A 16007-nucleotide genomic window follows, 5' to 3' on the forward strand; every position below is an offset into this window, starting at 1 on the left:
AATTAAAATTTGTTTCTAAACAATTATTATTAATAAAATAACTTAAAGAGAGGTAAATAATAATTTTAAAATACATTCCTAAGAACTACAGCAGAAAATTTAAATGTGTAAGTGAAACACATTTCTCAAACATGCATGTTATTCGGAAAGTCTTAGTTTTGCACCACGCGCGCAACGCGTGAGAAGAAGACGTGAGAGGATGACCTTGCGAAAGGGTTGGTAACCTTCCAGGAAGGAGTTAGCAACGCAGCCTGCCTACGCCTCCTCTCCTCCTGCTGAGACTGCGCCCAGACGCGTGCTGGAGCCTCGGGCCCTCTATGTCTCCATTAGAAATGTGCTTGCTGTGTTTATTCTGTGTTTTGACTGTTAAGTTGATTAAATGACTAGTCTGGAACCTATACTATTTGGAAATTCTTCATTTTTAAATATAAAATAAATATTTACGCCATTCCTCTACAAAGCTCTTGAAACTCTCAGTTTCTTTAATCACAATGGTGATAACGGTGCGAAGATTTATTTTGCATATGGATACCTGTCCGGCAGCCGGTCTGGATTCGAATGATTCAACCATGCGACTTCGAAATCTTCTTAAGAGGATAGGAAAAGTATCAACGTGCATGACTCACGAAAATATAAATACAAAAATAGAATTTGAGCGACCTCAAAGAATACAACGGGGTTTGTTATGTCGTCTAAATATTTTCATTATGGTGACCTGAAGTACAGAGAAAGTAAAAAAAAAAAACAATATTTAGTTTTAAAATTTTTAACTTTCTTCATAAAAAATGGGCTTTAAAATAAAATTATATGGAAAGAAAAAATTGATTGTAAAGTTATAAAAATCAGTCAAGTTAAACCTCTACAATAACCAAATAAAAGAAAGAAATTCATAACTATTTTCGTTTTCAATTTTTAAATTAATGTGAAAATAATTTAAAATTATTATTTTGTTAAAATATTTAGTAATTATATTGCTTTTTCTTTTATGATTTCAATAATTTTACAGTTATGTTTATTTCATAGATTGTATTTTTTTCTAGGGTTTCACAAGCCATTATTTTATTTTAAAAAAATTCGACTAAAAATAACAATACACTCTATTATTTCAGGAAATCCAGGTCTCCATAATGAAAAGATCTAGTCGCCCAGATTATATATATAGATAGATAGGTAGATAGATAAGATAGATAGATAGATAGATAGTTTCTCAAAGATGTTTTTGGTCAGTTCGCCATACCTTCCTTACAACTTCAAAATTAATGATTTAATAACGTATATAGACAATTTACAAAAATTAATGTTTTGAATTAAATTATTATAAAAACATGTTTATAAATGCCTTATTTTGGTCACAAGTCTACGCCATTTTTGAGATTGCCATAGCTATATAAATAATCTTACATGCATGACAGCTGTTGAAGCGAATTAACCGAAGTAAGTTCCACATACTTTTATAACTTAATTTGTAACATAACTTATTTAATTTTTTCATTACTTATTTATATAGAGTTTGCAATGTTACTTTATATTTATCTAAACCCCAATAACACTGATATTGTCTGCTGTTAGGCTATATATTATTTCTCATAGGTGTTTCTTTGCCGTTACGCTAAATCTCCCATTGTACTTCATCAAAATGTATGATTTGCATTTACACAGCAACTTTGCTCATAGACTCCGCATTATACTCACAATTTATTATACAACTTTGTATTTCCAAATGATGAGGAATGTATTTACAAATGATGAGGAAATAATTCCCAAGAAAAGTAGGCATAACAATGACCATTAATAAAGCACAAGGTCAGACGCTTTAAAGGGCAGGTTTATATTTCCCAGAACCTCTTTACCACGTGGTTTTTTCACGAGTTCGTATATTCAATGGTAGGCCTATTTATGTTTGTATCAGGCACATACAGCCAAAAAGTAAACGATTATCACATTATAACTTCTAACATTGTTATTGAAGAAGATTTTAACTGTAAGAAGTGTAAAAATAAATATTCGATACGGCCAAAATCTGTTGGTACTATATTTTCAATACTTTGCATTAATAAATACTTGCATTTACATACTACCCCATTATTATATTACCATTCGATGTCTGATCAAGATAAAATGTTTTATTCGCACGGGTAAGTTATTTGTTTTTATATTCTCGTCATTCATCCTTACAGCTCCCGCACACTAGGCGACTAATCACACAAATGACATGGTCTGCATCCACCTTCAAGTCGTAGCGACACGCCTGAGCCTGGCCGCCGCGGACAAGTGTGTGCTCTCTCAGTAGTTGCCACGCACTCTCAGGTCGCGGCGAACTGGCCACGGCAACTTGGCCGTCTAGTGCGGGAGCTGTTAAACATTATATTTTAGGATTGGCATCCATGTTTTCTGGACCCGGCCACAGGCTGAAAGCAGTGATGATGTTAGCCATGCGGTGTCATTATTGACAGTTGAAATAACCATAAAGCCATTAATTATTATCTCCTTTAAAGAGTTACTTTATGTGATTAAATACTACATATCTCAAAATAAATAACCTACTTTAATACACGTGCTGTTCTGTTAAAACCAAAGTTAATACAATTGTTGATATCAATCACTTCACCACTTGATGCCGGGAACATAAAATGGGAACGTTTTAAAAACTGATCTCATCTAACTTACGTCAAGTACGTCACAAACCATCTCCCGAATGGTCTTTTGCTATAAAATACGTAAAGAGGCCGGCAAAAATGAGTTTAGTTCAAGTCCTACAAACGTTCATGGAAGTTACTTAGTTATATATTTGAGTTCATATTATTATGATACGCAAACACAAGTATCTATAGGTGTAATTTTGCAGAACTACACAGCGTTGTCTATGTCAAAGTTATTCTGTTTATATTACCAAGGCGTGAAAGTGAGAATTTCTCAAGAATATCTGAATAACTGTTTATTTATCCTTACATATACATTTATTATCTCAAAGGCGGCCATATTGTGTTTTCGCTACGTATGGCCACTTGTGACACAACGCTAAGGCGGAAGAATACTGTGATCCTTACGGTGTTCCCGAGCCGTGATAAAACAGACTGCGTTTGAACATCACTGTGAGAAACGATAGCAACAACATTCACTGAAATACCATTTGCAAGTTTCATAAAAATTATAATTTGTCATCATTATAAAACTATTGCAAGTAGTGTTGTACTTTTTCTCGTAAAAATACATATTTATAATCAAATTCCCATGAACGTAATGAAACACACAGTAAAATATTTTCGGGGCGGTAAATTTATCTTAAGAAATATGTTGTTCAATAATAAACTTTTTTCCCAAAAAATATATTTGTTTAATGAAACAACGTAGGTTACGTAAATTATTTTTATTTATTTTCTAGGGATGAGCAGTATGATGGAGGAGGGGGGGAGGAAGCAAATTGCCAGAAGTATTAAAAAAACATTGGTTAAGTCAAAGCGTTCAGAAGCATAAAAATAGACTATTTGATGCCCCTGACTTTTTACTTACTGACATCGGCGATAAAGTAAACTTGTATAGACGGTTGCAGTGAATGTCCGAAAATATTCGTGTATGGACTGCACTACACGAATCTGAAATAACAACTAAGAAGGCAAAATTCGTTTGTAAAACAGCGTTTTATACATTCCAGGAAAACGCAAATTTCAGCTCTTGTATTCAAATGGTTGCAACTTTTATGTTTAACCGCATCCAGTAGGCTAAATTGAACAAGCTTAAAACGTCCACACACCATTTGGGTGTATATATACGTACACACACATACATATATATATATATACATATGTATAACATATAAAATCACTGTTCGTACAACGTACAAGTCCTCGTTTACCACCATAAAATGCAAGGCCCTCTGATAGCAGTGTAAATACCAACGTGTGTTTGAAGCTATAGGTCCGCACTTCATATGGGTATATTTATATCATATTAACACACTGTGCCTACAAGTCCTCGTTTAACACCAGAATATGCAAGGTCCTCCGATTGCAGTGTAAATACCAACGTGTGTTTGAAGCCATAGGTCCGCACTTAATATGGGTATATTTATATCATATTAACACACTGTGCCTACAAGTCCTCGTTTAACACCAGAATATGCAAGGTCTTCTGATTGCAGTTTAAATACCAACGTGTGTTTGAAGCCATAGGTCCTCTCTTCATATGGGTACATTTATATCATCTAACACACTATACTTACAAGTTCTTCGTTTAACACCAGAAAATGCAAGGTCTTCTGATTACAGTGTAAATGCCTTTGTGTGTTTGAAGTTATAGGTCCGCATTTCACATGGGTACATATATATATATATATATATATATATATATATACATATATAAATATACATATATATACATACATATACATATATATAAATATTTGGTTTGGCACCGACTTTAAAACGATTAGTAGGTAGCACCTACCAATTATAATATTTTATTAAAATTATAGGTAATAATTATGTTTGGACAAGAACTGTCACATTGCAATTTATTGTATTGTTTATACAATTTTATTGTTTATACAATTACAATGTGAAAATTCGTATCCAAACATATTACCTATAATTTTAATAAAATATTATGATTGTAATTATTTATTTTTCGATTTCTAGTACCTATAGTATTTTGTTGTGTTTTTTTAGGTCCGTTCGGTTTTTTAAAAATATTATTTTTATGTTTTAATGTTCATGTTCGAAGGCTTAGGGTAATTATGACTTCCAAATAAAATTAAAAATACATAGGGCCTATTTCTAATAATACATATTCCTACTAAGAAGTTTATGATTTGAATGTAAGATAAAGGTTGTAAAGTAACGCGTAATAAAGAATTAATTGTTCATGTAGCACAGCTTACATGTATACGCCTGAAATGGCACCCAGTTAAGGTCCTCGGATCATGCGTCTGTGGCTTCGTAATGTGTGAAATGAGAGACGTCCACCACGTCCTCGCAACCAGCGTTAGACACTACGGAGATGTGTATTAGATGTGTGTAAACTCGAGCGAAATGTCCTCGTTTGGAGCGTTGAGAAACATGGGATACACACCGTGTGTAAAGGAGTGTAAGTGACAACGATACTAGCGCGACGTGGTGGTAACACACACACACTACATACTTGATTCTCTACGGTCTATCCGAGGACCTCAAAAAAAAATTTAAAAATCATGTTTTCACACACTAGGTTGACAGAACAGCGTGAATCCGAGGTCTTTTAATCCGAGGACCTGGGGGAGGTCCTCGGATTGCCAAAGGTCCTCGGATCCACGCTGAAATATCATGCGCAAGTCCTCGGATGATATCCTAAGTCCACACACATACACACACATACACATACACACACACATACACACACACATACACACACACATACACACACATACACACACATACACACACACATACACACACACATACACACACATACATAGGCGTGCGCACGGTAGGTGCCACAGGTGCCTTGGCACCACCATTAGGGTTAACGTTATTTTGTTTTTTACAAGCAGAAATAATACATACTTACAAAAATCCGTATTAATTCCAAAAAAATATGTTTTCCAATCGTGTCGAGTTACAGATATGTGCTCTTAACACTATCAGTATATCAATTATTAATCGAACCAACTAAACACACGGAAACAAGTCAGTTGCAATTATTTGTGATCTACACGCGGGTCGCGGCTACGAAACTTCTGAAATGTAAATACTTCTCCTAGTTCTCCTCGAATTACATAGAATGCGCGCTCGGTGTCCACTGTTCACTCCACTCGGCAGGCGCACGGAATAATAGCCGCCGTCCGCCAGGGTTTATTTTAAAAAAGAGAGAGAGGATAGGCTTACTCGATGACTTATATGCAGTTGCCGACAAAACATTTTTGTTGTATTCCAAAAGTTAAAACTTTTGCCCACTCTTATTTGTGTATTTTTATTATTTTAATATTTTACATATTTAAGGTATGTTACAAAAACTCCCTTGATTTTTTTATTATAAAACTTAACATTTGAGAATGTTTTTTCTAGCATTTATTTGGCGTCTTCAGAAAACATGTAAGTACGGTTTTTCAAAGCCACCAGCATGAATTCCGTGCAAACAATTTGTGCAATTTACTTTATGGCTCAACAAAGCTTAAAACTGTAAATAGTTTAGTAGTTTTCCTGGTGATTATAACGTTCAAAGCCATAATTTGCTATAAAAAATGTTAAAATTTTTACATCTGTTATTTTATGTTTTTGTTCGGAAACACCTTAAATAGCACTATTTTGCGCTTTCAAATTCAAATTTTTCCGGGGAAGGACCCCCCCCCCCCCCCCCCCCACCCCGCTTTAGGCTCGGGGTCCGTGAATGACAGGGCTGTTGTGTAATCTGGCACCACCAATACTGAAGTCCTGCGCACGCCTATGCACACATACACACACACACACATACACACACATACATACACACACACACACACACACACACACACACACACACACACACACACGAGAGCATCACTCCACTTTGCAATCTGGTTGAGTGTACATGCGTAGAAAAATTAGGTGGGGAAAATTTAATCAGTTGATGAACTCATTGCTGATGAGTTCCGTGGTAAACCTGAAAAACTACACCCATGTAAATGTACTAGAATTTTTTTCCCAACAGTTCTCTCTTGTTTGTCTGTTTATGTAATGTTTTTACTTTTTCAACTTAGTTTAGAAAAATAAATTTTATTTTAAATGGTGGATGTGGAAGTCCTAACATTAATTAATTTCCTATAATGATGGATGACTAAATTCCCTCTATAAACACATTTATAAAATATTTTGGCCATTGTCCCAGTAGAATAAATAAGCATGTAGAACACGTTGTTTGTCTTTGCACGTATGTAAACTGAATGCAGACCCGGCCGGTGGATAGACCATTACCAACGTTCCCAACGTTCCCAACGTTCCCAACGTTCCCAACGTTCCCAACGATCTGCAGGCTGGCAGCCCCATACACTTCAGTTTTGTGCGACAGTCCAGACCTGTTTAGGCCGATCAGTAGATCGAACAGTGCATGTATGGCGCCCCTTAAGTCATAAGGACTGTCAACAGAACATGTTGCTATACATAATGCCTGGTTTCTGAATGTTGGTATTCATATCTGCCTGTGTGCTAATATTTTATGTTCCCTCTTCCATAAATCATGAAGTATTTCACGGGATCTCTCAAGGGCTATTTTTAAACAAATAATTTTTTTGTTTGATTTTAATGTGGCTTTGTTAGATGTAATCCTTCTAACCTATTTTTTGAGATAGGACTTCATGGTTTTATTTTTAAGTAACTTTCATTTTTAAAACAGGTGATTTGAGTGTGTTTTTAATTTTTTTACATTGTCCATATTCATAAGAATAGTGTATAATTCAACAAATATGAAATTAAAAATACACTTATTTCACCAAAGTAGTCTCTTACACATGATGCACTTATGCAATAAAATAATTTGTAATTAGCATGTCTAAAACAGAATTACTCAGAAAATTTTTTTTTTGTGTTTGTGTTTGAAAAATCTGCTATTAATGAGATGCAAGATCAAACAATGTAAGATCAAATTTTTCAAATCTGTTTTAGTTGGTACATTTTGGTACAAAAATCAGGATGATTAAATTACATTCAATAATTTACCATGATAAAAGATAAGATTCAGGTAATTTGAGATAAATTTTGTAAAATTGCGGATTGATTTCATGCTGTAGGTGACAAAAGGTCTATTAACTTTCACTTTGGTGTTACATTTTGTATTAACATTCTTTGCTGTGTTATTTCTGTTTTATCACAATTCACCTTATAATCTTGTCTCTACATATTGGCCATGATAATCGTAAAAAAAGTTGAAGTTAACCACACTGTTAGCTGTTAGAAGTTGCAATCTAAAACACGAGATTGTTGTGCGTAGAGAACAATTTTTTGTTTTAAGAAAATTACATTGAAGATTATAGACATAGTTCAGTGTTTAGTTTTTTCCATACTTCTTCTATAACTTTAAATGTAACAATCACATTTTATTTATTAATGACTCTTAAATAATAATAGTTTTTCCATTTTTATTTTTACTTAACATTTATTTCAATTTTTTTGACCTAAACCCAACAAAAGATCTTATATTGGTGTCCAGTTTACTAATTAATAATTGTTTTGAAACATAATAAGAGGTGTTTTGAAAACCAAATATTATTAATTGGTTGGTAGAATAATTTTATAAGTACAATACCTAAAGCAATCTTGTTTTATAACATAATTATTGTGTAATGTTGGTACCTTACGAACTTTTAAAAATACTTAAATATTTTGATATGTCCCTTGCAGCATATTAAATTGGTGAAAACTAACAAATATTTAAGGGACTTTTAGGTTTGACCATTAACGTACGAAGCACAAGAACATTTGTAGTAAGTAGGGGGCACTGTGATAGTTTTATTCCTTCTAAATTGTCTTTGCTATATCATTAGCAAGTAGGTTGGATAAAGTATGATAAAACTAAGCCTGGATATGTAATGATGATTGATACTTACCTAGCTTTATATTTTTCAAAGAAATCTGGCACACTTACCAACAAATGTTGTTTGTAATCTGTTGCAGTAAAAATATTAAATATATTGCCCCAATAATATTCGAAATTAAATTGCAGAATTAATTGCCTGATTTTATTAGTACTATTAGATAATGTTTGCCATGTATTCCTGTAAGACCAAGTGAAATTTAGTGTTTGTTGAGTACATGTGCTTTAGAATGTATATTGGTGAGTGAAAAGCATAAATTATCCTGTACATCATTAAATGTGATGTATGTTTAAATGCAAGACATAATGAAAAATAACATGTTAAAGGGCCCATCTAGTCGGGTTGTGTGTGTTAGTGAGGTGGGATAAGTGCAACGCTCGCTGGTGCTACTAGCGCAGTGTCGCCTCTAAGCACAAGGCTCTGAACTGGTGCAGTCTTCTTTTCATCCATAGGACAACTGTGGAATTTGAGTGGCGACTGTAACATTATATGATGGAGAAATGAAGATGATGGTGAAATGCAAGTCCCTTAAATGCTTTCAAGAATCTGTACCGGTTGTTTTACGCTTAAAGATTACTCTATAACTACATGCCTTTTAGCCATTTTAACATTTCTAAAAATACAGTTTAAAATTTAATCCAAAATAAAAAGTACTTTTCTATCCTTGGCGAATTCGCAAATGCTTTTCGTAAACAAACCCCACTTGGATAACTTGTAGTTTCGAAATCACGTTGATTTTCCTGAAGCTCTGCACACCGTATGTGTGCCCGGGTAGGCGGTACCCTTAAATTGAAATTCTTGCATTTTTTTATCATTTTTTGCAAAGCAGTAACACTTCCTTTGCTGGGATAAAAATTTACCTGCAGCACATTTTCCTTAAATATTTTGTGAGGAAAAAAAACTTTGAAAGTTGCAAAAAAAAAATAACACACAATCCAGGGTAGGAAAGGGGGAGGGGAAATGCTAGCATTGCTATACTGAGATTTATGGTTTTAAATAGGTAATGATGAAATTTTTATAATAAATATATGAATAACTGATTCATATTACTTCCTTTTTAATGTTTTTTTTTTTCCCCCAATGTTTTTTTCAACAGGAAGCTGACTTCACAGTCAAGATATGGAGTGGGGGTCCAGCCTGGGGATGACCGTATTGTCGTTACGAATGACATCGATGAAACGAGGAATGAAGTAGTGGGTACCCTGACCATCTCTCATATTCTGCGCACCGACGATGGGCTGTACGAGTGTATAGCTACCAACGAGGTTAGTAACAACATATTTAATTTGTTTTAAAGTGACATTTCATCAATGCATTGTCGCCCTACCGGTCCCTGCTACGATGTTGCCGCTGCTGAGGGCGCCAACTAGCCTAAGTTTAGACCCTGTGGGCCAGTTCACAGGTAGAGCGGAGATCCTCGGGGTCGTGACGTCGCCACGTGGCTGGCAGGGAGCTGGATCGGTAGAGGTTGTGGTCCGGTGAGGGTAGAGCTGCTCAGTTCCCGGCGGAACTGTTCACTTGCGGGCGCGACACACAACTTGCCTGGTCCAGGTCTGAAGCTCGACTGCCTGCATTCCGCATCGCTGCGCGTCACCCGGAGCCCGCTTCCCGCAAAAACGTCCCAAGCGCAGCAGGACTCCTCAAGCCGCGAACTACCCCCCCCCCACCCTAGTGAGGCGACGAGGGAACATAACGACCTGTGCGAGCGAAGGGAGCACTTGGAACGACGTCAAATGCCCCCCCTTCACTGAGGCCGTTATGCCCCTCGAAGCCCCATGTCACACGCATTGCCTTGGGGCCTGTTCCCCACCAATGTTCGGAATGTATCTGGAGGGTTCTCTGCTCGGGGTTTGGCTGTCAATGATGGGGAGAATGGACCGGGCATCCAAAGGGAGGAGGGTCATTACATGAAGGCGTGGTGCATCGGGGTGTGGCGCTCGGTTGATCTTCTCATGTGGGTTTTCCCATTCGTAGTCCACCAGGTGTCGTGGGGCTACACGGACTCGGGTAGAGCGCCTCAGTCCCTCGTGTCTGGCTTCCTCCGGGATGCTGGACTCCCCTTGACTCTCCCGTTGCGGTTCGACTTTATCCCTGTCTCCCGTTAGGCCGCTGGGTGTAACTGCCGTTGTCCTGGGGCTGTTCTCGCTGCCCTGTTCCACCAATACTTGCCGCGTGTTGCATGGACGTCCTTCCCGAGATGGTCCGGTTTCGGATTGCTCTGGCTCCTCCATGTTCATCCTGAACATTGAACTGCCATGGCTCGCGTCCAATGGCCAGCGTGGTTGATCCCATCCGGGCCATCCTGGTGAACTGGATCGGGAGTCGTTGTCTATTCCATCAGGGAATGTGATCTGCGGATGCGACACGAGGTTGAGCAGGGTTGGGTCGTCCCCATCGTAAAGTTCTACGGACAATCCCTCTGGGTCCAGCCGATCCATCAGGCTCTCGAGCTCGCGTAAAGTTGCGCCGCTCGAACGGAGCACGGGGTGAGCAGTAGATGGGTGTTGGTCTGATGGGGACGCGGTACGAATGGTGCTTAGGTGTTGAGCTGATGGGGACGTGGGACAAGGAGTAGTTAAGTGTTGATCTGATGGTGATGTGGGACGAATGGTTGTTGGGTGTTGGTCTGATGGGGATGTGGGACAAGAAGTGCTTGGGTGTTGAGCAGCTGGGGACGTGGGGTGAGCAGTGGATGTATGCTGGTCATTTCCACTGTCCCTGTCCCCCGCTGGGACAGTTGGGGCGCCTGTGGGTGGGACGAGACGCAAATCATCCCGGTGGATCTTTGTCGACCTACCATTCGGGAGTCGGATCAAGTAAGAAGTGGGCCCTAGACGTCGCAGTACCTCCCGGGGGGCGGCCCATTTGGGGCTCAGACCTGTGCAGTAGCGCTTGCTGCTAGACGACAAGTGGTGACACCGGGCATACACCATTTGCCCGGGCTCCAATGGCGTCGGTGGATTTGGTGATTGTGGAGTGCGCGTGGCTAGGAATCGAGCCTGGTGTTGCCGTGCCTCTTCTCTAAAGTCAGTGACAGGGGGACGGGTGACAACTCCTGCTGCTTCTGCGACCCGGAGCTCTCCTGGTAGGGCAAGATTCTGCCCATGAAGCAGTTCAGCAGGGGTGTGGCCCGTGACCACATTGGTCCGCCGCCGCAGGCAATAGAGCAGCTTGGGCAGGTGGAGGTCCCATTTGGAATGGTCTTCCCCCAGACGGAGGCGCAACTGGATTTTTATGTCCTGGTTGCGACGTTCCGTCGGGTTCGCCCTGGGGTGGTAAGTCGGGGTAGTGTGATGCTCTACGTCCCATCTGCGGCAGTCGGCCTTCCACCGCCGTCCTGCGAACTGTGTCCCGTTGTCCGTTAGTAACACTCTCGGATACCCATAACGGGGGAAGACCTCATTGTCCATTAGGGCTGCTACTGTCCCTGCTCGTACGTTGGATACGGCGAATGCCTCCGACCAACGTGTGAACACATCCGTGACCACGAGGAGGAACCGCTTGCCCCGCGACGTGCGAGGGTAGGGGCCCATGACATTGAGGGCTACTGTGTGGAATGGTTCCTCCGGTCGCCTGGGGCGCTGTTGCTCAATCCCATCGGCCCGGCGGGCCTTGCGCTGCTGGCAGAGCTGGCAGTTGCGCACGTATTCCCGGACATCCCGTGCTATGCCCGGCCAATGGAACAGCTTCCTGATCTCCCGTTGGGTCTGATCTGCTCCCGGGTGGCCTGCTAGGTCATGGTTGTGAAAATACTGCAGCACCAGCTGTCGTGCAGTGGGGGGTACATGGGTCTGCCAGGTGTCCATGTCACCCGGCACCCTGCTCTGCAGGACCCCGTCCAGGTTGCGCTGGTGTGGGAGGGCGCGTTCACCGCATGCTGCCAGGTTGCGCTGCGTGTCTGGGTCATCCTGTTGGGCCAGTTTAACGTGATCTACCAGAGTGGCCAGGGTGGGCGATGCCTCTGCTTGGACCGTGGGATCCGCTCGTCCGATGACGTAGAGTGCCGCTGGAGGTGATGCTGCTAGACCGGTAGCTGGCTGGTGGGACGGTGGCATCAGGTCATCCCACCCTTGAGTGTCTTGGAAGATGGTATTGGGGTCTGGGTGACGGGACAGCTCATCTGCCAGCTGGTTCTCTCGCCCAGGGATGTGTTCGACATGAAATGTGAAGCCCTGGAGCATGAGTGCCCAGCGGGTGAACTTTGATTTTCGTCCCTGAGCGGAGTCCAGCCACCGCAGACACTGACTATCCGTGCGCAGGGTGAATAGTCTCCCCTCAAGGTGGTGCCGGTAGCGTTTGAGGGCCCACACCACCGCGAGACACTCCTGCTCATTCACGTGATAGCGTCGTTCTGCGGGGCCGAACTTGGCACTTGCATACTCTGCTACCAGCCGCTTCCCATCATCACCCACCTGGTAGAGAACCGCGCCCATACCGTCCTGGCTGGCATCCGTCTGGACAAAGATGGGCTTGTCTGGGGCCAGACGTGACAGGTTGTGGCACTCGCGGAACTGTTGCTTCACTAGGATGAGTGATTGGTCCGCTGCTTCTGTCCACCAGAACTTTGTTTTCGGGGAGAGAAGGTCCGTCATGGGTGCGGTGATTGTGGCAAAATTGGGAATGAATGAACGTAACCAGTTTAACAGCCCCATTAGCTTCTGGAGCTGCTTCCTGGTGCGGGGCGCCTGTTTACTGTCAATGAGGCTTAGCTGTTCGGGGATGGGGCGGTAGCCCTCGGCGCTGACGATGTGCCCTAAGAACTCTAGCTCTAGGGCGCCGATGTAACACTTGTGTGGCGCGCATGTGAGTCCGTGTGTGGCGAGCCGTTCGAGGACCAGCGAGAGATGGTGGGCATGGTCCTCCCACGTCCGTGACCAGATGATCACGTCATCCAGGTACGCGGTGGCAAACTCGCCAATGTACCCGTCCAGGACGCGGACCATCATGGTCTGGAATGTCGCGGGGGCGTCCTGCAGCCCGAACGGCATCGCGCAGAACTGAAAGCGCCGCCCATCGGGCGCCGTGAACGCGGTCTTGGGGCGATCCTTGGGGCTTACTGGGACTTGCCAGTACCCCGACTTCAGGTCAAGTGTCGAAAAGATGCGGGCGTCTCCTAACCTCGTGAGGGCCTCTGAGATGTTGATGAGGGGTGGTGGTGCGGGGATGGTGAGGTTATTGATTGGCTTGAAATTAACACAGAATCTAAGTGAGCCGTCTTTTTTGTCTGCCATTACGATCCTACAGTTGTATGGGGACTCGCTAGGCTCTATGACGCCATCGCACAACATCTCTGCTATTTGCTCCCTGATGGCAAGTAGTTCGCGGGGCCCAAACCCGAATGGTTTCTCGTAAGGCGGAATGTGAGGGATGGTGGGGATGCAATGCTCTGTGACATTGGTTCGGCGTAGTTGGTCTGCTGCGGAGAACACCTGGGGCTGCTGCTCCAGGACTGTCTCTAACAATCTGTGGTACTCAGGGGGAACATTGTGGCGGAGATCAGCTAGGCGGGGGGGTTCGGCCCGGGAAGGGGGTGGGGTGTGCCTCAGCCCATATACAGTTCGGCGGCCCCTGGTCCCCACATGTATCCTCCCTGCGCGGACCTCAACAGTGGCGTCCTCTTGCACCAGCCAGGGTAGCCCCAGGATGAGGTTATCGTGAAGGTCCTGTACAACCAGGGCACTGGTGCAGCTCACAATGTCTCTAATGCCAATCCTTACCTGGGCACGCCCAGTCGTTAGCGTGCTAGTCCCAGTAGTGGCCAGTTGGATGGTGTTGACCTCCGGCACAAGGTCCCCCTCAGGAATGAGGTGGGCCGCGACATAAGTGTGTGTGGCTGCGGTGTCCACTAGCGCGGCTATGGACTGCCCATTCAGCTCCACTGGGATCCGGATCAGCTCCGCGGCATCTGGCCCCATTCGGCCCAGGCGGGTTTTGGACCGACTTGGCCCTGCAGCTGCGGGCGGGGGCGGCGCCGATGCCTGGTGGGCGGCGTCGCTCGCCGGCGACCTAGGGCGGGCCCCGAACGGATGAGGCGGGCCGTCCCCAGTGGTCCCTGATGGACAGGGCGGTGCTTCGTCGGGCCCTGCCGCTGCGGGCGGGGGCGGCGCCGATGCCTGGTGGGCGGCGTCGCTCGCCGGCGACCTGGGGCGGGCCCCGAACGGATGAGGCGGGCCGTCCCCAGTGGTCCCTGATGGACAAGGCGGTGCTTCGTCGGGCCCTGCAGCTGCGGGCGGGGGCGGCGCCGATGCCTGGTGGGCGGCGTCGCTCGCCGGCGACCTGGGGCGGGCCCCGAACGGATGAGGCGGGCCGTCCCCAGTGGTCCCTGATGGACAGGGCGGTGCTTTGTCGGGCCCTGCAGCTGCGGGCGGGGGCGGCGCCGATGCCTGGTGGGCGGCGTCGCTCGCCGGCGACCTGGGGCGGGCCCCGAACGGATGAGGCGGGCCGTCCCCAGTGGTCCCTGATGGACAGGGCGGTGCTTCGTCGGGCCCTGCAGCTGCGGGCGGGGGCGGCGCCGATGCCTGGTGGGCGGCGTCGCTCGCCGACGACCTGGAGCGGGCCCCGAACGGATGAGGCGGGCCGTCCCCAGTGGTCCCTGATGGACAGGGCGGTGCTTCGTCGGGCCCTGCAGCTGCGGGCGGGGGCGGCGCCGATGCCTGGTGGGCGGCGTCGCTCGCCGGCTACCTGGGGCGGGCCCCGAACGGATGAGGCGGGCCGTCCCCAGTGGTCCCGGATGGACAGGGCGGTGCTTCGTCGGGCCCTGCAGCTGCGGGCGGGGGCGGCGACCTGGGGCGGGCCCCGAACGGATGAGGCGGGCCATCCCCAGTGGTCCCTGATGGACAGGGCGGTGCTTCGTCGGGCCCTGCAGCTGCGGGCGGGGGCGGCGCCGATGCCTGGTGGGCGGCGTCGCTCGCCGACGACCTGGAGCGGGCCCCGAACGGATGAGGCGAGCCAACCCCACTAGTGCTAGGGGGATGAGACGGCGGCTGGACGACTGCTGCAGACGCGGGCGGGGGTGACGCCGACGCCGGATTAGCGGCGTCGCTTCTTGGAGGGAGGCGTTGCTCCCTGATGTCCTGGAACATGGTGCGCTTGGGTGGGGCGTCATCGCGACCTGGTGGCCGTGGTGGCGCACTCGTGTGCGGGGCTGGACGAAGGGTAGGGGGGCGGTGGCCAGCGATGTCACTGCTCCCTAGACGGAGTTTCCCGAAGGTACGGCCTCCCCCCCTCGCGCCTGCCAGATGGCCTCGCGTGTCGGACACACATTGTGCCAGTGGTTTTCCGCCGTGGGGCAGTAGCGACAGCGAGGCGGGCGACTGTCTTGGGCACCCTGTGGTCCGCCGCGGCGCTCCTCGCGGCGCGGTTGTTGCGCGGCCCGGCTGGGCGGGCTGGTTTGTGACGCTCCCCCCCTCCCCCGGGGCGGAGTGTAAGGCCGGTAGTTATCTCTCGGAGGCGGCTGTTCTACGTACGG

General features: G+C 45.3%; 1 protein-coding gene across 1 annotated transcript in view; it reads left to right on the top strand.

The window, feature by feature from the left end:
• LOC134534733 (fasciclin-2-like) overlaps positions 1 to 16007 on the top strand; it is a 108136-nt gene that overhangs the window by 16226 nt on the left and 75903 nt on the right. Inside the window, exon 2 of the mRNA XM_063373235.1 lies at positions 9636 to 9804. Coding sequence (XP_063229305.1) covers positions 9636 to 9804 — 169 coding nt within the window. The remainder of the gene's footprint in view (positions 1 to 9635; positions 9805 to 16007) is intronic.

Source organism: Bacillus rossius, chromosome 8, assembly GCF_032445375.1.
Source record: "Bacillus rossius redtenbacheri isolate Brsri chromosome 8, Brsri_v3, whole genome shotgun sequence".
NCBI lineage: Eukaryota > Metazoa > Arthropoda > Insecta > Phasmatodea > Bacillidae > Bacillus > Bacillus rossius.